General features: G+C 43.0%; 1 protein-coding gene across 1 annotated transcript in view; it reads right to left on the minus strand.

Annotated features, from left to right (window-relative positions):
• The window catches only part of LOC126458245 (probable ubiquitin carboxyl-terminal hydrolase FAF-X), a 314,613-nt gene that overhangs the window by 35,117 nt on the left and 255,154 nt on the right, over positions 1-24,342 (minus strand). Inside the window, exons 39-41 of the mRNA XM_050095144.1 lie at positions 23,442-23,603; positions 5,956-6,056; positions 1,835-2,064 (exon numbers count right to left, since the gene is read on the minus strand). Of these exons, the coding sequence (XP_049951101.1) occupies positions 1,835-2,064; positions 5,956-6,056; positions 23,442-23,603 (493 nt within the window). The remainder of the gene's footprint in view (positions 1-1,834; positions 2,065-5,955; positions 6,057-23,441; positions 23,604-24,342) is intronic.

Raw genomic sequence — 24,342 nt, forward strand, 5'->3', positions numbered from 1 at the left:
GTTTGTATCTCTATTACTCAGGTTGTGAAAAAGTAGTGGACTTAAGTTGGAATGGTAAACAGAAGAACTTTGGATCAATGGAAATACGTTTCCTGACATACATACACATTTTTCAGCCATTTTTAACATTTAGTTTACTGTTGACAGTCAAAAAGGTTACATGCTCGGCGAATGTTTACTTCCGAAAAAGATGGATTGAAGAATTTGCATTAAATTTTGCTTGAAATATGGAATAAAGTGCAGCATCACAGTTGAAATGTTGGCAACTCTACAATGATTAAGACAAGAGTTCAAAAGTGGTACAAACGTTTCTAAGAGTGTTGAGAAGATGCTGAAGATGACAACAACACTGGACGCAAAGCACATCTTTTACTGACAACAATGTAGAATGTGGAAGAAGTAAAGATAATGGCTCTGGGAAATTGCTGAATCACCATCAAAGAGGTTGCTGGTGATGTGAGTGTACCCTTTGGCTCAAGCCAAGCTTTTTTTTATTTTTATTTTTTTGCGTGAAACATGTAGCAGCCAAGTTTGTTCCAAGACTTTTGAATTTCGAACAAAACTAATGTCATGTAGACACTGCTAAGGACTTTATGATGAATTTGACAATGACCTAGAACATCTCAAGAAGGTTATAACAGCTGACAAAATGTCGGTATGTACGTATGACGTCGAAACCAACGTCCCATTGTCCTAGCGGAAACTCTGGGAACTGCATGAAGAGCCCAGAATGGAAAAAAAAAAGTTCAATAACATGTGAAAGTGGTTCTCACTGTTTTTCTTTGGTTATAATGAAACAGTGCATCATGAGTTCCTGCCTTCTGGTTGTACAGTCAATAATGAATACTACCTGGGTGTTTTGCATTGTTTATGTGAAGCAATCCGAAGAAAAAGACCAGAATTGTGGTGAAACCACTAATGAGATTGCATCACAATAATGCTCCCACTCACACTTCAATGCTTGTTTGTGATTTTTCTGGCAAAAAACAAAACCATTATGTTACCTTACCCACTGTACCTGCTGGACATGGTCCCCTGCTATTTCTTTTTATTACCAAGGCTGATGAGAATCATGAAAAGATGTCGTTCTGCCACTATTGACGAGATGAAAACAGTCAGTGAAGAAGCTGAACACCATAACAAAAACTGAGTTCAAGGAGTGCTTCCAAGACTGGAAAAACTGGTGGCACAAGCATATTATGTTTGAAGGAGGTAAAATTGATGCTTACGAGTAAAAAAAGATTCTTTACGAAAAACAAAAATTCCCATTACTCTTTGATCACTCTTCACACGTCCCATACATATATGGAGGAGAGGGGGAGGAGAGCATAAGGAGGAACAGAGCAATGGGCCCAAGTACTTTGCTGAAACAGCCAAGCACAATTTACGTCAACTGTACATTTAACATCTAATACTGACCAGATTTCATAAAGAAGATGAAAATTGTTTCTGTTTGCTACAAATGGACTGGAATAAAGTCATCAACATTGCATGCTTAAATGTTGTTGATATTTGGTTTGTGGGGTGCTCAACTGTGAAGTTATCAGCGCCCATACAAATTCCCAAACTTTGCTCAGCCTAGTCTCGCCACTTTTATGAATGATGATGAAATGACGAGGACAACACAAATACCTAGTCATCTTGAGGCAGGTGAAAACCCCTGACCTTGCTGCGGGAACCGAACCCAGGGCCCCGTGTTCGGGAAACGAGAACACAACCGCGAGACCATGAGCTGTGGACGTGTTTAAATGTGTCATGCACTTAATACACTTTTGCAATTGATGTTCTTCACATAAACAAAGAAGAAGAACTAACCAATATATTAAATGCATACCTTTCAGTGCATTATGAATCCGGTGTGTTTGCCAAGAGTCTTCCATAAGCAGCATGCTCAACAGTAGGTCCATGTGATGCCTCAGTTCGTGGCAGTAGGCGTAGGCTATCTGCCACAGCAGCTCGCTCAGAACAATGCGTGAGAAGTGAGGATTCTCCCAGCAGCAAAACTGCAGTAGTTTTACTGTCTCTTCCGAGAGATTTGCATCTTCAATTACTTTCTTTATATAGCTGTGAAAATTATCAACGAGTAAATAAAAAAAAATTTATCTCCATGAAACAAGGGAACATTTAACACTTAATACGATATTCGTAGCATGTTCGCAAACACCAACAACTGTGGACTTAATACAAAGCTTGCCAACAAGTAAGAATTCAATTGAATTTGACTTCTGTGAAGTGGTTTATCCAGATACAGTGGCTGAAAGACCACCACTCCAAATTCAGATTTTGTGTGAATATGGGTGAATAATGTAAGTAATTAATGTAATTTGGAAAATGTCATATCACCTTGTTGATTTTAGAGCTGAGAACTGACCGTGAATGTATATCAATAGCATGGTAATGCTCAACGGAAAGGGAGACCACAGTGTTACACATCCTTAATTGACCTTCAGCTATGCAGTTGTGCATGGACAAACAAAATTAATAAATTTAATCTACTTTTATATTCCACTTACAGATGTCAGTTCATCACTGTCTCTTCAAACAATGGAAAGTCCAAGTTGGAACAACAATTATGAAAGTACAGATTGTTACTCATTGTAAGGATGACATGTTGAGTTGCAGAGAGAGACAGTACGAAAAGACTGTTTATACACTAAGCCTTCAGTCAAAGCCTTGCACCCGCACCCGACACACACACACACACACACACACACACACACACACACACACACACACACACACACACAGAGAGAGAGAGAGAGAGAGAGAGAGAGAGAGAGAGAGGCAGGCCACACACACCTCATACACACATGGCTGCTATCTCCGGCTGATCTGCGCTGACTGCCTGCTTGTAGGAATGTGTGTATGTTTCCCTTTCTTTTCTGGAGATGGCTCTGGCCAAAAGTTCAGTGGGTGATAGTATTTTTGTTGTGCCTGTCTGCAAGCCAACACATCATCCTTACAAGTAGCAATCTATCCTTTTCATAATCATTAATTGCTTCAGTTTAGAAACTAGCCGAAGTCACTTCTTGTACAATATGGATGTCCCAAAATGTTTCAAGTAAAAAGAGCCTTTGTGACAAGTGCAGAAGGCAAATGACTATTGTCAAGTAGTAGACAAATTCCTCATGATGGCATTCCACATGTTTTGTCATGAATATCTCAAGTCATCAAAACGTCGTACAATATTGGATATGTATTGGAGAAGGCGATATTCAATAACAGAAAATTTAGATTCACAAATGTTACAGAATTTGGATTTTAATGACAGTTGATGTACTCTTATCATGCTAAGAATATTAAAGGATGTAGGCTTTTGATTGAAGGGTTGATTTGGGGGGGGAAGGGATCAAACAGTGAGGTCATCGGTTCCATTGGACTAGGGAAGGATAGGGAAGGAAGTTGGCCGTGCTCTTTCGCAGGAACTATACCGGCATTTGCCTGAAGTGATTTTGGGAAATCACGAAAAATCTAAATCAGGATGACCTGATGCAAATTTGAACCATCGTCCTCCCGAATGCAAGTGCAGTGTGCTAACAATTGCACCATCTCGCTCGATGTGGGCTTTTGGCATCATAATATCTCCTTACAGAGAGAAGCAATATTGTGGCTGCCAACTGTACTTTCAAGAAGACTGCAGTAGATTTGAGACGAAACGTATGCGAACCAGAACCAATCCAACACAATGTGTTGGATAATAGGTGATGGACTTGTGGTGTTTCAAGTTCCGGTAGGTACAGGTGGTTGCCTATTCTTGTACCTGCAGGGTCAGAGGACACAGCATTTATTCATCAGAGTAAGCTAATATTTAAAACTTAAAAATCCGAAGAGTCCTGAGGATTACCACAGTGAGATGATATAAATGTGTTGAAATAATGGTTTACAAAATATTGTAGCCATCCCTCCACCTAAGTTATTATTGTGATAGGCAATGTCAGTTTCTACTCACTCAATGCAACTAAAAAGTCCATAATCCCATGTTACAAAAGCTGATTATATTGCTGAGTTATCAAGCTATAGCATCCTACGTAAAATACCACAAACAAGAGCAGAATTGCTGCTGCTTTCCAATGCCAATAAAGCTGCATACCTTACCAATAAAAAACATGAGATTGCTAAACAACATGGGTAACAAGTTAACAGATTGTCACTGTACAATTGCCATTGCAATCCCATTGTGACAGTTTGGGTAAAGTTGAAATCTTACACCTCAGAGAAGAATAATATTTTTAAACTGCTGATGTTGAGTCGTGTGCACACAGTGATTTGCAGCATCACAATTTCTGCATGGGAAGATTGCCTACGGCAGGCAGAAAAATTACAGGCCCAGAATTGTCAACAGGAAATTAGTAGGGACTGCATTATGGAGTCCCTTCATAACACTGGGGACCATAAGATAGTTTGTAGATGTTGGGGGGTTAGACTTGGGAGTGTGAAGCATTCTTAATATTTTGGAAGATTAATGGCACCTACTAAGTAGGTATACAAAACATGCCATTATGACTATGTTAAAAACCTGCATAACAACGACTTTTAAATCATTTTCTTGAAAGAGAAACACCTCACTACACTGCACTTTTCTTTACCTTAGAGCTACAGGAGGGCCTCTCTTATTGACTAAGGCTGTGGCCGGAAGCTATTGAAAGTGTCTTAATTGTGCCTGTCTGCAACTTGATGTTTACAGTTAAGTAGCAATATTTCTTTTTCTACACTGTTGATACAAATACATTATTTACATGAGTAGTTCATAAGGTTCAGTTGAATGTATAAAGCAGTAGTATACAATCAACATTGCAGATATTTAAAAATAATTGAAGTTAATGTCACTGTGCAGAGCAACACACCGTAAACTTTTTATGAATAAAATCTTCTCAGCTTTCACGCTGGGTCAGTTTGAATAAAATTCTGAAGCTTTCCATGGTTAGCTCCACCATTGTCATCAGAAGTAAAACTAGCCCTCGATAGGTTGAGAATTTTATTCTGACACAGGATGGAAACCAATAAGATTTTATTCAGTCCTGCCACAACAAAAGACTCCAAGGACACAGTAATTTTTTTATATTTTTATTTGGACATATTTCAATATTATTACACAATGATCAATCATGTTTTCTTGTTTAGTTCCACATTTATTCTTACTGTGAGTACCTGACATGGTTGGTACAGGTATACTTTGCTAGATTTTGTCACTTGTAATTTTTGTAGAGCCAAACTGCAACTAAAATTCATTCTCATTGCTGTCTTCTTCACTTGTGGAAAATATTTTGCTCGTGCTCTCTAAATCATTCCGGATTACGCCCCCTTCACTGCCATCAGTGATGGCGCTAAAGTGGTGGTTGACAACTGTACTGTCCACAAAACCACTATTAAATCAGAAGTAAATTATTCACTTTTGTGGCCATTATATCATAGTTGCTTTCTGTGTACTTTAATTCATGGAGCAATATGTTCATGGTCATATGAATGAAAAATTTTATGGGGACTTGTCAAATAGTTCAGACCCACGACCAATTCAAGAAAGCACTTCTTAACTCAGGAAGCACTACCACTGGTGCAGTTTTGTCTCAATAAAATGGATTGTGGATAACAATGAAAAATGCTTTATTTCTGTATAGTTGCATAAACAGTATCAAGATCAGTTTGTAACCCACAAAAACAGAGAGACGCATTGCTCACAAAGTCTGGTAGAAATGTAAAATTAAAGTGTAAAATAGAATGTTCTATGCTAGGTGCACTGTCTACCCACTGGAATGGTGAAACTCTTAAAAACAACAATATTGCTAGGTGCATGTGAGTGCCTGCACACCATTCAGCTGCCAGCGGAGAGCTGGACCGACAGTATGGATTGGCACACTGGTGACACTGCATAGTATTCTCTGTCTCTGCCTGCACAGCACATGCAGCATCAGTGTAATGTAGGGGGCTAGATAATGTACAATGTAACTAGAAACCAACCTTGTCCTACCAAAAAGAATCTCTGCTGCTTGTGGCTGAATAGGCATGATGTAATCGGGACAAGCTGGATCACCATAAGGATTTGGCAATGGCAGCACACCCTGGAATAAAAAATTGTTGTTTTTATTATACAGATTAAATTTGTGTTTCTCTGATTATTCTGGGGCATACTGGTTGAATGCCTCCATAACAAAAGCAACATTAGACATCTGTAACCATATCAGAAAGGCAAAAGCTATAACCACATTAAATTCAAATTGATTTCTCTGTAGCCCACTTGTAATGTCACCAGCAAGTGATTTGTATGGAATGTTTTGGGGAAGTTTTGAGAGTTTGCTTAGTTCCTTGGAAACATTAAAAAATACAACAGACAGTTTTCTTCTTTTCTGGCTAATAATTGGAAAACTATGTACGTTTCAAATCCCAATCAGATTAAGTTAAACAAGGCTAAGTTCTCTACAATTTTGATCCTCATGATATCCTATGATCCCAGGATGATGGGGGGCCACTTGTTGTGAGGACAAATGAAGACTAATGACAGTATCATGAAAAGGATAAGCTGCCACGCACAGTCTTTTTGTTGGCCTGTGTGCAATTCAACATCTCCTCTACATGGTAAGGGGACTCTACTCTTTTCATAATATTATCATCATTCCATTCTGGATTTTCCACGTGAAGATTAAGATCTTTGTCTCCCCTCTTCCTCACAACATGAGTGTCCTTATTCTCTTGGGATCTTAGTGTCCTACTCTTCCTTTTTAATCGTGTTGATTCCATCCCTCTCTCATCCATGAGTTAGGAATTATTAGCTTCCAATGTTAGGCTGAGAGTGTACATACTTTTCAGTGCATTTATTAGTGATTTTAGAGATACTCAATTGAATTAACAAAAGAAGAAACTGTAAAAACACACAACACAAGGCAGGGGCAGAGGAGGAGAGGAGCACAGAACAGTGTCTCGTGCAATTGTACAGTGCCTGCTGAAGGCTAACATCTAAAATTATGTGACTCTTTTTGACAAACACTAAAAGGTCCGTCAGTAGTAAGTATGCAAGACAGAAGGAAAACAAATAGTATTTTAAACTTTACTTTTATTAAATCTGCACTATGTTGTACGTGCTTTGATCATAAACATTCTGTGTCGTGGAATAATTATTATAAGAATTAAATTACTTTGTAGCTTACACCATATTAAGAGACATATGGTATCATATGAAGTATTATGTACTTTATATTATATGATTTGAGCTGCTTCTCAAAAACACTATGGAAGCTGCTATAAAAATGCTTTTTTACGAATAATAAGTAGAAGTTAATTTATCACAGATGTGAAAAAGTGTTTCAGTTGTAATGTACTACTGTGCACGTATATCAAGAATACTATCGCAAAAGAAAAAAAATTAAGTTTGGTCCTTTTCATTAAGCAACCTAGAGAAGAAAAGTTCATTATTTCAAAATCTAGGTGATGTGGCCAAGAAAGAAGAGATACCACAGCGAAGCTATGAAAAAAGTCAAAAGAATTTTCCTTCTGCATGAAATAAAATCACTGCACATAAGCTTGATGAAGAAACTTTACAGACATTTAATGAAATATGTACATTCCAAAAACTACTCAAGAATCAATTTTAATGAATTTTGTATCTTGCATCTAACTTTCTGAGGTTAGTTACACCATTGTATAATCACCGTTCTCACTACGTTTCATAAATTACAGTATAGTTCAAATGCACTACCATCTAATTTGCAGGGAATGTAGCATTGAATGATGTTGCTCAAACAATTAAATAACGAGGAAAAAAGAAAGAATCTGAATTTTTTAAACTGAACTTGTATTTCTGTGGAATATTCAAGATGGAGATGGAGAAGTTTGAATTTGTTATCAGCTTATCAAAGAACACAATTATGCAAATTTTCAAACCATTCCAGGTAAAAATCGCTGTATGCCTGGAGTACTAATTTTCCCAGTGTTTCAGAAAAATGTTTTCTATCAACCCCTTCTATTTTTTTCTTTGGTACATTTTCTTTAGTGCCTTTGTCACCAGAAAACCCTTTGCACAAAAGAAAGAATGAGAACTGAGGGAATTTCTAAATTTTCAAACAGAAAACAAATGTATTTTAAAATTCATTACTTACAAGTGTATTCTTTAATAATGGATCAACATTGTTGCTTCAATCGGAGACCAGAGGCCTGGTACCACTGACAGAGGCTACTACTGATGCTGGTAGAAAGCAAGAAGGCCCATGAAGAACAGAAACTAGCTATAGATGTGGCAGTTTTGGCAAATTATGATAAAAGCTTCATGCTGGACGTCAGTACAGAAAGATGGCTAGAAGTTAGCAGTCTGATTTAAGAGTTTATTAACAACCTCAATAACAGTTCCTCACAACACTGCACAGCATATCATTTTACATTCTCAGTGCAGTGATTATGTTTAAAGCACATGTGATGAAAGATCTTTTTCTACTTACAAAGAATGTCTTATATGTTTTTCTAAACACAGGAGAAGATGATTCAATAACGTTAACTCATAGCAGTTTTATTTAACTTACAAAATTGCGATATTGTAAGAAAGATTCTTAAATAAATGAAACATAATGCTACTGTATAAGAAGTGAAACTCAGTTCAGAAGTTGTTACATTCACAAAAGACAAACCAGAAAGCTACAAGAGGTGACATTCCCAGTACAGCCACCTTTTCAGTGCTCTTAACCCTGTGAACAACAGATTCCTTCTCCCATAATGAAGGAAAAATTAGATGGAATGTGTTGGACCGGGTGAAGGCAGGTCACAAAAATACAATAATTCAGAATGTCACTTGACTGGGTTGGTTGGTTGCTGGTTAAAGGACTAAACAGCAATCTCATCAGTCCCTCAATCAGAGAGCTCATCTAGAGTTAGTGTTCATCATCATCATCATCATCATCATCATCATCATCATCATCATCATCATCATTTAAGACTGATTATGCCTTTCAGTGTTCAGTCTGGAGCATAGTCTCCCTTATAAAATTCCTCCATGATCCCCTATTCAATGCTAACATTGGTGCCTCTTCTGATGTTAAGCCTACTACTTCAAAATCATTCTTAAACGAATCCAGGTACCTTCTCCTTGGTCTGCCCCCACTCCTCCTACCCTCTACTGCTGAACCCATGAGTCTCTTGGGTAACCTTGCTTCCCCATGCGTGTAACATGACCCCACCATCTAAGCCTGTTCGCACTGTCTGCTACATCTATAGAGTTCATTCCCAGTTTTTCTTTGATTTCCTCATTGTGGACACCCTCCTGCCATTGTTCCCATCTACTAGTACCTGCAATCATCCTAGCTACTTTCATATCCGTAACCTCAACCTTATTGATAAGGTAACATGAATCCACCCAGCTTTCGCTCCCATACAACAAAGTTGGTCGAAAGATTGAACAGTGCACAGGTAACTTAGTCTTGGTAATGACTTCCTTCTTGCAGAAGAGAGTAGATCGTAGCTGAGCACTCACTGCATTAGCTTTGCTACACCTCGCTTCCAGTTCTTTCACTATGTTGCCATCCTGTGAGAATATGCATCCTAAGTACTTGAAACCATCCACCTGTTCTAACTTTGTTCCTCCTATTTGGCACTCCATCCGTTTATATCTCTTTCCCACTGACATTAATTTCGCTTTGGAGATGCTAATCTTCACACCATAGTCCTTACATTTCTGATATAGCTCTGAAATATTACTTTGCAAACTTTCAATCGAATCTGCCATTGCAACTAAGACATCCACATATGCAAGACTGCTTATTTTACGTTCACATATCTTAATCTCACCCAGCCAGTCTATTGTTTTCAACATATGATCCATAAATAATATGAACAACAGTGGAGACAGGTTGCAGCCTTGTCTTATCCCTGAAACTACTCTGAACCATGAACTCAATTTATCGTCAACTCTAATTGCTGCCTGACTATCCATGTAAAGACCTTTAATTGCTTGCAAAAGTTTGCCTCCTATTCCATAATCTCGTAGAACAGACAATAACTTCCTCCTAGGAACCCAGTCATATGCCTTTTCTAGATCTATAAAGCATAGATACAATTCCCTGTTCCACTCATAACACTTCTCCATTATTTGCCGTAAGCTAAAGATCTGGTCCTGACAACCTCTAAGAGGCCTAAACCCACACTGATTTTCATCCAATTGGTCCTCAACTAATACTCGCACTTTCCTTTCAACAATACCTGAGAAGATTTTACCCACAACGCTGATTAAAGAGATACCTCTGTAGTTGTTACAATCTTTTCTGTTTCCATGTTTAAAGATTGGTGCAATTACTGCTTTTGTCCAGTCTGAAGGAACCTGTCCCGACTCCCAGGCCATTTCAATTATCCTGTGTAGCCATTTAAGACCTGACATTCCACTGTATTTGATGAGTTCCGACTTAATTTCATCCACCCCAGCTGCTTTATTGCACTGCAATCTATTGACCATTTTCTCCACTTCCTCAAATGTGATCCTATTTCCATCATCTTTCCTATCCCATTGTACATCAAAATCTGACACATTACTGATTGTATTTTCACCTACATTGAGCAACTCTTCAAAATATTCCCTCCATCTGCCCAAGGAATCCACAGGATTCACCAGCAGTTTTCCTGACCTGTCCAAAATACTTGTCATTTCCTTCTTACCTCCCTTCCGAAGACTGCTAATTACACTCCAGAATGGTTTTCCAGCAGCTTGACCCAAAATCTCCAACCTGTTTCAAAAGTCTTCCCAAGATTTCTTCATGAATGCTGCAATTATCTGTTTGGCTTTTGTTTCTTTCTTCAACATAACTTTCTCTGTCTACCTGAGTTCTAGTTGTTGTTGTTGTGGTCTTCAGTCCTGAGACTGGTTTGATGCAGCTCTCCATGCTACTCTATCCTGTGCAAGCTTCTTCATCTCCCAGTACCTACTGCAACCTACATCCTTCTGAATCTGCTTAGTGTATTCATCTCTTGGTCTCCCTCTACGATTTTTACCCTCCACGCTGCCCTCCAATACTAAATTGGTGATCCCTTGATGCCTCAGAACATGTCCTACCAACCGATCCCTTCTTCTGGTCAAGTTGTGCCACAAACTTCTCTTCTCCCCAATCCTATTCAATACTTCCTCATTAGTTATGTGATCTACCCATCTAATCTTCAGCATTCTTCTGTAGCACCCCATTTCGAAAGCTTCTATTCTCTTCTTGTCCAAACTATTTATCGTCCATGTTTCACTTCCATACATGGCTACACTCCATATGAATACTTTCAGAAATGAAACTTCCTGGCAGATTAAAACTGTGTGCCCGACCGAGACTCGAACTCGGGACCTTTGCCTTTCGCGGGCAAGTGCTCTACCATCTGAGCTACCGAAGCACGACTCATGCCCGGTGCTCACAGCTTTACTTCTGCCAGTATCTCGTCTCCTACCTTCCAAACTTTACAGAAGCTCTTCTGCGAACCATGCAGAACTAGCACTCCTGAAAGAAAGGATATAGCGGAGACATGGCTTAGCCACAGCCTGGGGGATGTTTCCAGAATGAGATTTTCACTCTGCAGCGGAGTGTGCGCTGATATGAAACTTCCTGGCAGATTAAAACTGTGTGCCCGACCGAGACTCGAACTCGGGACCTTTGCCTTCGCGGGCAAGTGCTCTACCATCTGAGCTACCGAAGCACGACTCATGCCCGGTGCTCACAGCTTTACTTCTGCCAGTATCTCGTCTCCTACCTTCCAAACTTTACAGAAGCTCTTCTGCGAACCATGCAGAACTAGCACTCCTGAAAGAAAGGATATAGCGGAGACATGGCTTAGCCACAGCCTGGGGGATGTTTCCAGAATGAGATTTTCACTCTGCAGCGGAGTGTGCGCTGATATGAAACTTCCTGGCAGATTAAAACTGTGTGCCCGACCGGGACTCGAACTCGGGACCTTTGCCTTTCGCGGGCAAGTGCTCTACCATCTGAGCTACCGAAGCACGACTCACGCCCGGTGCTCACAGCTTTACTTCTGCCAGTATCTCGTCTCCTACCTTCCAAACTTTAAGAGGCTCTTCTGCGAACCATGCAGAACTAGCACTCCTGAAAGAAAGGATATAGCGGAGACATGGCTTAGCCACAGCCTGGGGGATGTTTCCAGAATGAGATTTTCACTCTGCAGCGGAGTGTGCGCTGATATGAAACTTCCTGGCAGATTAAAACTGTGTGCCCGACCGAGACTCGAACTCGGGACCTTTGCCTTTCGCGGGCAAGTGCTCTACCATCTGAGCTACCGAAGCACGACTCACGCCCGGTGCTCACAGCTTTACTTCTGCCAGTATCTCGTCTCCTACCTTCCAAAGAGATACTGGCAGAAGTAAAGCTGTGAGCACCGGGCGTGAGTCGTGCTTCGGTAGCTCAGATGGTAGAGCACTTGCCCGCGAAAGGCAAAGGTCCCGAGTTCGAGTCTCGGTCGGGCACACAGTTTTAATCAGCCAGGAAGTTTCATATCAGCGCACACTCCGCTGCAGAGTGAAAATCTCATTCTGGAATCTTTCAGAAATGACTTCCTAACACTTAAATCTATACTGGATGTTAACAAATTTCTCTTCTTCAGAAACGCTTTCCTTGCCATTGCCAGCCTACATTTTATATCCTCTCTACTTCGACCATCATCAGTTATTTTGCTCCCCAAATAGCAAAACTCCTTTACTACTTTAAGTGCCTCATTTCCTAATCTAATTCCCTCAGCATCACCCGACTTAATTAGACTACATTCCATTATCCTTGTTTTGCTTTTGTTGATGTTCATCTTATATCCTCCTTTCAAGACACTGTCCATTCCATTCAACTGCTCTTCCAAGTCCTTTGCTGTCTCTGACATAATTACAATGTCATCGGCGAACCTCAAAGTTTTTATTTCTTCTCCATGAATTTTAATACCTACTCCGAATTTTTCTTTTGTTTCCTTTACTGCTTGCTCAATATACAGATTGAACAACATCGGGGAGAGGCTACAACCCTGTCTTACTCCCTTCCCAACCACTGCTTCCCTTTCATGTCCCTCGACTCTTATAACTGCCATCTGGTTTCTGTACAAATTGTAAATAGCCTTTCGCTCCCTGTATTTTACCCCTGCCACCTTTAGAATTTGAAAGAGAGTATTCCAGTCAACATTGTCAAAAGCTTTCTCTAAGTCTACAAATGCTAGAAACGTAGGTTTGCCTTTCCTTAATCTTTCTTCTAAGATAAGTCGTAAGGTCAGTATTTCCTCACGTGTTCCAGTGTTTCTACGGAATACAAACTGATCTTCCCCGAGGTTGGCTTCTACTAGTTTTTCCATTCGTCTGTAAAGAATTCGTGTTAGTATTCTGTTCTAGTAGAGTTCTAGTATGTAGCCATTTTTGATACGCCTTCTTCTTCCTTTTACAGGCTGCCTTGACTGTGTCATTCCACCAAGCTGTTTGCTTCATCCTACCTTTACACACTACTGTTCCAAGACATTCTTTAGCCACTTCTACCACTGTGTCCCTGTACCTTGTCCATTCCTTTTCCAATGACTGTAATTGACTACATTCAACTAACTGGTACCTTTCTGCGATCACTGTTATGTACTTGTGCCAGATTTCCTTATCCTGAAGTTTCTCCACTCTTATCCTCCTACATATGGACCTGACCTCCTACACTTTCGGCCTCACAATACCAATTTCACAGCAGATTAAATAATGATCAGTGTCATCAAAGAAACCCCTGAATACACATGTGTCCCTCACAGCCTTCCTGAATTCCTGATCTGTTATTATATAGTCAATGACAGATCTGGTTCCCCTGCCTTCCCAAGTATACCTGTGAATGTTCTTATGTTTAAAAAAGGAGTTTGCGATTACTAAGCCCATACTGGCACAGAAATCCAAGAGTTGTTTCCCGTTCCTGTTGGCCTCCATATCCTCTCCAAATTTACCCATAACCTTTTCATACCCTTCTGTTTGATTTCCAATCCTGGCATTAAAATCACCCATGAGCAGAGCACTGTCCTTGTCCTTTACTCTAACAACTACATCACTGAGTGCATCATAAAAACTATCCATCTTATCTTGATCTGTCCCTTCACAATGCGAATATACTGACACAATCCTAATTTTCTTGCTAGACACTGTCAAATCTATCCACATCAGTCGTTCGTTTACATACCTCATTGCAACTACACTGGGTTCCATTTCTTTCCTGATGTAAAGCCCTACACCCCATTGTGCTATTCCTGCTTTGACTCCTGACAGGTAGACCTTGTATTCTCCCATTTCCTCTTTCTCACCCCTTACTTGCAGCCTCTGCCAGCTCTACCTTCTTCCCAGAGTAGCCCCCATTGATATTAATAGCTCCCCATCTCATTCCCATTTGTTTGCCAAGTCGTATCTTAGGAGTCCCTGGTTTGTCAGTTACAGGGGGGACTCCATCACTCCAAAGGTCCGAGGCATTTTGCTCCGATTGTTGCCAGCATCATATTTAAAGTACCAGGGAAGCAGGTTGCTAACCTTACTTGCCCCAAGTCCCATTGAGATTTACCCCTAATGGTTGAGGTACTAACCAGTGGATTTGGTAGTCTTTGCCTATGAGCAAAAATGTGACCACGACTCAAGAATATGTCCGAGATGCCCAGCCTTATTCCAAAGTAACTGGTATCCCGACTGTCAGGACCACTTACTTGGCCACTCATACGTTGCCTGTGGTTCATGAACTAGGACATGACTACAGGAACCCACACCACGAAAAGAGTTAGTGTTGTCTGCCAGAAATGTAATGGATGATAAAAGTATGGAGGAATGGGAAAATTGAGGCACTGAATGCAATACTGATGTTAGAGCCAAGAAATAATTTATGGAGAAGTATATGGATTGGGCTGGACATAGGTCACAGCAGAGGAGGTGTCTTCCTGGGATCTGTGGGGAGAGAAACCTCACCCACATCAGACATCTCACATCTCCCCCCCCCCCCCCCCCCTTCCAACCTGTGTAAGGACGAAGACAACTACAGAGTACAGAATGCCTTCAAGTTGAGAGATTCATACCAGGAAAAGTGAGAATACTAAAAATGTGACATATCAGATGGACTGTCAATAACAATAATACGATGTGAAAGAAAAGATTAAGGCCGTGGTTGGGTGTCCCCATGGGCTCTGCATGCAACAGGAGCCACCCCACCCACAGCTGTCCCACACCCAATCAATTGTAGTCAAAGTGTAAAAGAGGGAACAGCACTCACTAGTCACTAGAAATAGGTGCACAGGAAAAGAAACAAACCTCAACTAAAAGCATTTAAAACAGAGCAAAAGGTGGATAACAGAGGCCGATGCTGAAGGAGGCAGGGTTGAGGAACCTCAGCAAGTGACAGGAGATGCTCCAATCCCATCCAACTCCACCCTGAAGGTAGAGTAAAATGTTATATCTGAGAATAAAAACCACTTTCATGGAGAAAACGGAGAACCAATTCAACTGTCTGCAATTGTCCACCACCATTAGAGGCAAAGTATTTGGGAGACCACTCTTCCCACGGAGAGCCAGAAGGAGAGGGCAATCCACCAGGATACGAGTTATGTCTTCAATGCTCCACAACCACAACAAGTGGATGGCTCATTACATAAAATGAAATTATGGGTTAGCCACACTGAGTCTCCACACTGAGACTGCGTTGAATTATTTGGAAGCATTACAGCCCGCCACTCATCCCTAGTGAAGGCGGATCCTTGTGCCAGGTATGCTGTTAGGTGCATCAATAGCAGTACCCATGGCAAAAACAAGAAAAACCTGAAGAATCCCACGTGACATACCAGATTCTCCACTGCTTCTGCTGCTGTTAAACCCTGAGGTAGTAACCTGCAGATGGCTGATCTCAGCCAACACTGTCTTCAGCTATTCGTGAACTGTGGCCAGCTGCTCCTGTATCTGCATGCACCATGTACACAACCTATCCATTCCTACAACTAACATAAGAATTAAACTGTAAAAGCTAACTATAACATAATTTGATAGATAAAAAAATCTACTCACTGAGTGGCGGCAGTAGAAAACATACACAAAAGTTATGAAAATGTGCAAGCGTTCTAAGCCAGTGGCTTCTCGTTCAGGCAGAAGAGTTGAAGGGGAAGGAAGAGGGACGAAGGAAAAGGACTGGTGAGGTTTAGGAAATCAGCAGAGTTATGGAAAAGTGCTCAGAACTGCTTCAACCTTTCCACCAGAAGAAGGGTGCCACTGGCTCTGAAAGCTTTCACATTTCGTTAACTTTTGCATGCATTTTCTACTGCCACCACTTGTTGAGTAGGTTTTTTATCTACCCTATTATATTATAACTAGTGATGACAGTGTACGAGTAGGTTAAAAGCCACACAAGACAAGTATCTTGGATTCAAAGGAGGGGCTGCTCAAGGAAGTATGTGACATTCTTGTCTGGGAGATATTTACAAGGGATAAAATATTATCTTAGACGTATCAGTCTGTGGCAACTCCTTCCCTCTCCTCCATCTGTAGCAGCAAACAACGGGCTGTGTAGACCGGCAAACAGCTCCACAACACCCTTGTTGGTCACTTCCACCGGAGGGAGAACTTAAGACAGCAACGCTTTCCGTGCGCTAGGCACACCGAACCTTCACTTGACCAGTCTCTTGTTCCACTCTGATGAGGCAACATTCACAGCTGTGCTCTCGGCAGCTCGTCCGTGCAACACCACGTGGCCTGCGTCGTCACCCACTGCATTTCACCGGGGTATGCGTGAACATCAGAATTATTATCCAACTCTTGTCTTTACTGTTGCAGTCCTTTTAATAAGAGGAGTGCTAACACACTTTTTCTATGCCACCTTCCTGAGCTGCGTCTCCTTGAGGCAATTCTACTAACTACAGGAGTACATAGCTAGATGCCCGATGCCCGGTTTGTCATCCCAGTATCAGCAACTGGAATACTGCGTGCAGTGTAGTACAAATTGTGCAGCGAAATGCATTGTGCACTAGGACTACCAGGCTGATTTATTACTATTCTATCACCGGCCATTTTGGCACCCCTTTGTCGCCAAGCATGCCATTGAAGTGGCTTTCTCACATTGCCAGGTGACGTCAAACAAAGGTTGTAAGCCACCCATCGTCCACCCAATATAGACCCTCCTCGAGTAAGAGGTATCAGCTCATTTTGAATGTTACTGTAGTAGTCAGCTTTTGGGTTAATATTTTAGAACCAGCCCATGTAACACTTCCAGCACATGTATTGCCATTTTCTTAACTAGCACACCGCTTAGGCATGTGCGCCCCTTAGGTGTACAGGAGGGAACATAAATTGTTCCTTCACTGCTGACCCCTTCTAAACCAAAGTGCTGACTCTCATTACAGAAACAAGCTTGTTTTCCTTTCTATTACTCCGATTAGCGCAACCCATGTGGTTGTGAAATCAGTTCCTGTTAGGTGAGCCAGATGTGTCCTGCTTGCACCCTCACCTGCCCCTTGCCCTCTCTACCCCCCCCCCCCCCCCCCCATGGACGCCACCCCTCTGCACGCATGCCCTCCCTTCGCGTGCACCACCATTCCCCTTCCACATCCCTCCCTGTGTGTCTTTGCCAACAGCTCTTACACCATGTGCACCACCATGCCACTTCCGCAGCTGACAGATGTGCATCCAGACAAGCCACAGGGCAATGGTGTGGTGTACTGAACAACCCTTCCAATAACAAGGCACGGCGGAGATTGTATTGCACAGTCCACACCGTGTGTGCCCCGCCTGCCTTCTTCTCCGCAACATTGCTAGCTAGCACCCTCCCGCATACCACGAAATGCAGCCTGCATGGTTAAGTCGCTATGTCTCAGCCATATGTCCCCACCCTTACGGCGGTCACATCCGACAGGCTCTCTAACCAGCACCTACAAGCACTTTGGAGGTGAAAGAACTCCACCACACACAACTGTCGGCAGTACAAATCACTTGACTTACCTGACCAATGGGGCAGTGCGACCAGCACAAGCTGACACTGCAGACACCCCCCACCCCCCCCCCCCTCAACCTTCAACCCACGCCTATAGTTTGCTTCCATCGAGGTTGTGTTCAGAGGTTGCTCTATCATGAGTGATGGAACAAAATTTGGATTGTTGCCAGCCACTTCGATCCAACCACTGCTGTCCCCCTCAGGCAGCTGCAGTCAACTAAAAGAATGCATCATCTCCAGCTTCACGCCCTCAGTGCTGGATGGGCACATAATATGTTATCATCCAAACAGAGTAACGACATGTGCCTGTCCACATTACTGGATCAGATCTGAGCACTCGCTGAACTGCACATCCTCCCCGAATGCCTGCTCCTAAACTCCCATTCACGGTGCCCTGGCCTCGCATGCCCACTTATTGTTAGGTGACGCTACATTCTTGACCGATAAACTGTTCAGAAGCCTCGACTCCTTCCCCACTGCAGCTGCAGCTTGGAATGCCAGCTACCACCTCATGGCTCCAGCCAATTATTCACCTACCCCTACCGTTCAACCCCAAGCCACGATATCACTCTTGCCACCTGCCACTATCGACCCTCCATTTGGCAAGCAAGCCCCCAGCCTCTACCAGATTCTGGTGCATCTAAGCTCCGAGATGGCAGCACTTACCACCAGTGTTGCCTGCCCTCACCTCAGGCACCTGCTGCCAGGTGATGACTGCCCTCACACAAGCGAGGCTGGCCCAGGTGAAAACATACGCTTCCGCAGGCACATTTCTAACTGTGCCCCCCCCCCCCCCCCTTGACAACTAAAACAACCACAAACGAGGCACAGCTTGCTGGTACCACCAGACGTTTGGTGAGAATGACCACCTTGCTCCTGATCCCCAAACTCTGCAGCCATTGGCAGTATGTGTGCCTAGTTGCTGAGTCACTTCACAGTGCCTATTCATATGGGATTTGAATGGCGCTAATCCCCCTGCCCACTATCTCATTGACACCGGCTCTGACTTATCCATATTCCCCTGCAAACTACTACTACTAGACCCCCCCTCCCCCCTCTCCTCTACACCACCGCCACCAACATCTCTGCTATCCCTGCTTAAGGGGTGCATGCATAACCACTCACTCGACATAGGCTTCCAGCGCAAACTCCCGGGGACCTTCACAGTCGCCAACATTACCGACCTCATTCTGGACACCGACTTCCTCTGTCACTACAGCCAACAGGCCGACATAGTGAAGCACTGTTTAGTTAATGGTACCTCTGGCAGGATCGTCCACTGCCTAGTCCTTCACCATGAAACAACTGGCAGTTTCAGGCCCATATGCTCAGCTGCTTGCAGAATTCCCCCCTACTCATCCAGCAACCCCCATAATGTTCAGCATGACACTGTGCACTACATCATCACTACTATCCCTGCTCTCACAGTTTTCTGACATGCCTGCCCCCTACCCACTCCCAAGCACAAAAGGAGTTTGAAGAACTGCTCATCTCTGGCGTACTTCACCATTCCAAAAGCCCCTGGGCTTCAGCTCTTCATCTCGCCCCAAGGATGGTTCCTAGTGCCCTTGCAGCGATTACCGTAAACTCAACACATGCACCATCCCTGACTACTATCCCACTACTCCGCACCTATAATGATGCCACCTCAGGAGCTACTATATTCAGTAAGACAGATTGCATTGCAGCCTACACGCAAATCCCAGCTGCCCCAGAGGACATTACAGCCATAATCAAACCTTTCGGCCTGTTCGAAAGTGCATTTATGGCATTTTGCCTGTGCAATGTCGCACGAACAGGGCAGCGATTTTTGGACAACACCTCTGGGTCACACCTGGGTCTTTCGCCTATATAGACGATATACTCATCTACTCCAGAGACCCTACTGAGCATCATGAACAACTATGTAAAATTTTTTCCTGCCAACAGAACGGTGGAGTGATCCCCAACTTGGCAAAATGTGTTTTCGGGGTCAGCAAGGTCAAATTCTTTGGACACTTAACTCTCTGCTAATGACCCCCGTCCCCTCCCTAAGACAGTATAGGCAGTAGTGGACTTCCCATGCCCTACTAGCTTCAAAGGCCTCCAGCTTTTCATTGGCATGGTCAACTTTTTTCGTCATCATCTTAAGGAGGCTACTGCCACCCAAGAGCCCCTTACTACAGCACTCTGTGGTGATAAAAACAAAGGGAACAAGCTAGGCCCTTGGACCCCAGCCATGATTGAGAGCTTTGAAATAACAAAACGAGACCTACCCAATGCGGCCCTTCAGGCTCACCCCTAACCCATGCACCCCTTGCAATAGTGGCAGTTGTGAGTCACACGGCTATCTGAGCCACACGACAACAATATGTGGACAACATCTGGCAACTGCTCTCCTTCTTTTCATCCAAGCTTTCTGATAAACAATGGTGCTGTGGTGCATATGGCCATGAGCTGTTTGCAGTCCATGAAGTTGCCTGCTACTTCCAAACTTCAGTCAGGGGATGCATCTTTACAATCTTCACAGACCACTGCACCCTCACCTCTCGTTTTTGCAGGAAAGACATAGACCAGGTGTCACCTTGACAATTTGGTCTACAGGAGTATATCGCACAATTCATCACTGATGTCCCTCATGTTGCTGGCATCGACAACACAGTGGCAGATTTCCTTAGCTGCTCTTGTGCCATCACCCAACCCTTAGATTACAATGCCCTGGCTGCATCTCAAGAGGGTGACCCACACCTGGCCCACACACTTCGGAATGCCGACTCTGGCCTCAGATGCCAGCTAAGATACACACCTGGCTTCAACCATAAGATCTGTTGTTATGTCCTCGTGGATCCTTCACAACCTGACAGCTCCAATAGTCGCCCCCACACCTTCCTCCATCCACCTTCTGAAAACTGGCATTTGACCACATCCACGGCCTCGCACCCACAGACACCTGTGCTTCTATCACTCTCATGAAATAACGCTTTGTCTGGCCTTGCACCCAACATTACAGCAACTGGGCCCGGTCCTGTGTTCTATCTCAACATGCCAGGATTGGACAATAGGTTCACTCCCTGCGGCAACCTTTAACCCCACACAACACCAGGTCAGGCATGTTCACCTCGACATTGTCAGCCCACTATCCTCCTCCAACGAGTATCAATATCCGTAGACAATTATTGGCAGAATGAAATTTTCACTCTGCCGTGGAGTGTGTGCTGATATGAAATTTCCTGGCGGATTAAAACTGTGTGCCAAACCAAGATTAGAACTCGGGACCTTTCTGTGAGGTTTGGAAGGTAGGAGACAAGGTACTGGCAGAATTGAAGCTGCGAGGACAGGTCATGAGTTGTACTTGGGTAGCTTTAATTATCAACAGATTTACTTGGAGGCCAGAGGCCACCCCTATCCCAGATATTTCTGCCAAAACGGTGACTGCAGCTTTTGTTCGGAACTGGGTGTCCCGCTTAGGTTTCCCACATGAAATCACTAAAGATCGCGGGCACCAGTTCTTCTCGGCACTCTTCCAATCTCTGGCAGCCACCTGTGGCTCAAATTTCCACCATACCACCAGCTACCACCAGTCAGCTAACGGCACGTTGGAGTGGCTCCACCACACACTTAAAGCCATCCTCACATGTTATTCTTCTGAATGGCCTGGTGCCCTACAACTGGTACTTCTAGGCCTGCGGATCGCTCAAAAAATTGACCTGGGAACTTTGACTGCTGAGCTGGTATATGGACGGCCACTTGTGTTCCAGGCGATTTTTTGGAAGTGACCCCACTGCCACCTGACAGCACCATTCCAGGTTTTGAACAGCACCTCCAGGGCTACTTGGCCCAACTGTGACCAACACCTCCACAATGGCACTGTGTTCATCCACTGCAACCTCACAGCATGCATGCACGTCATGCTTTGAGTGGATACATACTACCCGCCACTCCTCAGTATTCGGGTCCCGATGTGCCACTGGCCGACGCCATCCCCGACACACCACCAGCCAACGTTGCCTCTGGTCCACCACAACTAACTCCATGAGTGACACACCTCCCAGTACACGGGACCCTGATGCTGACACCGTACTAACCTTTTCACAGCCTCCAGATGACATAGACAGTGTTCTACCCCTAAAGGTGCCTGCCACACTCAACAGAATATTGTCATCACCACCGATGGTAGCACCTGCATACTTTCCGGATACTCGGTAGGCTGAACCATCATTAGTCTCTTGTTCCACTCTGACGAGGCAACATCCTCGGCTGTCCTCTCAGCAGCTCGCTGGTGCTTGGTCCGCATCATCGGCAGCTGCATTTCGCCGGGGTATGTGTGAACTGCAGAATTATTACCCCACACTCATCATTGTCATCATCCTGTCACAGTCCGTTTAATAAGAGGAGTGCTACTCCATTTTTCCAGTGCTGCCTTCCCAAGCTGTGTCTGTTGAGGCCATTGAACTGACTACAGGGTACAAACCCTGATGCCAGACACCTGGTTCATCATCCCAGTATCAGCAATTGGAATACTGCGTGGCATGTAGTGCAAATAGTGCAGTGCAAGCCAAGACTACCAGGGTGATTTATTACTACCTCCAGCCATTTTGCCTTTCCTGCCAAGCATACCACTGAAGCAGTTTTTTCACACCACCATATGGTGCCAGACAAAGGATGTAAGCCACCTGTAGTCCACCTGGTCCAGACTCTCCTTGATTAAGAGGTATTAGCTCATTTAGAATGTTACTGAAGTCATCAGCTTTTGGGTTAATATGTTAGAACCAGACCGTGTGGCTCTTCCAGCACAGCCCGTCATGTATTGCCATTTTCTTAACTTGCGCACCGCTTAGGGATGTGTGCCCCTCTAGTGTATAGAAGGGAGCACAAATCATTCCTTCGAGCTATTCTCTCTCTCTCCCTCCAGTGGACAATACGAGAACCTACTGTCTGATCTTGGTGCATCCATATGTTTGCCAACAGCACCATTCAATGTCTCCCTAGTAGGATCCAAGAGCAGCACTCCATGATCGAAAAGGATTGTTGTATGGCAACCACAGTGAAGATTAAATTGGGGATTGATGTGGAAGGAAATCTACTGTCTTCATTAATCTACTGTTTTCATCCTGACACTTCCCTTGGGCAATTTTGGGAAACTGCAGAAAATCTAAATCTAGATGAACTGACCAGGAACTCAACGTCTGGTCCTCATGTCTCTTATCATAGCACTGTCTCGTTCGGTGCTCTGTGAAGGAGTTCCTCTGAAGAAACCAACTGAAGTGAATTTGATTTCAGTAACATCAAACCAATCTTTTCTCCATCAGAACAAGACAGTGACTAACAAATATAACGAAATAGTAATACTGTAGGAACAAAATTGTAGCTGGATCCACAGATTCATTTCTGCACTGCAAGTACCACAACTTTATTCTGCAAATTATTTTCTTTCAAAAAATTAGCATTCTTTTTTGCTCCAATAAACAAATATCCTACACCAGGCATTTAAATTAAATTCCCTCAGTCAACATGACACCTATGAGATGGCTACAGAGAAAAATAAAACGAGATATCCATTCATACCTGTTGTGACTGTGATGACTGGCACTTCTTACTAACATCACAGCAGCGAATAAGTTGGGATACAACCTGATGCAACTTTGTCAGCTCGGGATATTGGTATTTTATTGGTGGTCCAGGGCCTTCATCAAGTGCTACCAACATGAATGTTGCTGGTACATTCAACTGTAAATGGAACAGTAATTAAGAAATAGGGTCTCCTTACATGTATTACACATTTGAACAAAACAAAGTTTTACAAATGAAGACATTTATGTTATTTTGTCACATGATGATGTTATTGGAGAGCCGGAGCTCTTACATATACTATTTAAATGGAAATATGTTTAAGGAAAGACAAAAGGATATGGGTTTCAAGGGAGAGGGCAAGGAGTCCCTCTTTCCTGACGAGGCAACCATTGGTTGCGAAAGCTAGAATTTTGTGTGTGTGTTTGTGTTTGTTTGTGTGTCTGTCGACCTGCCAGCGCTTTTGTTTGGTAAGTTTCATCATCTTTCTTTTTAGATATATTTTTTCCCACGTGGAATGTTTCCCTCTATTATATTCATATCAGAAATATGTTTAAGATTTACTGACTTATTCCACATCCAAGAGGGCCATTTCACGTTGATGTGAGGAAGCAACACTAACATATCTCTCTTGCTTTGTAAATATTTATTGTGTACTCTTGTTTTATGACTTGTTCTACACCCTTTAACATCTCTCCACTATGGGTCCATAGAACAGAAAGTACAACTAATCTATAATGGGATGTTTATAACATGCAGCAGCGACGAGACAATTTGCTTATGGTTAAACAAAGTATACCAAAACTAAATTGTGGCTCGTTGTTGCTGAATGTTATAAACATTCTGTGAAACAGTGATGTGTTTTGCACGAAACACAACATGTCTGAGAATTTTCAAT

Source organism: Schistocerca serialis, chromosome 2, assembly GCF_023864345.2.
Source record: "Schistocerca serialis cubense isolate TAMUIC-IGC-003099 chromosome 2, iqSchSeri2.2, whole genome shotgun sequence".
NCBI lineage: Eukaryota > Metazoa > Arthropoda > Insecta > Orthoptera > Acrididae > Schistocerca > Schistocerca serialis.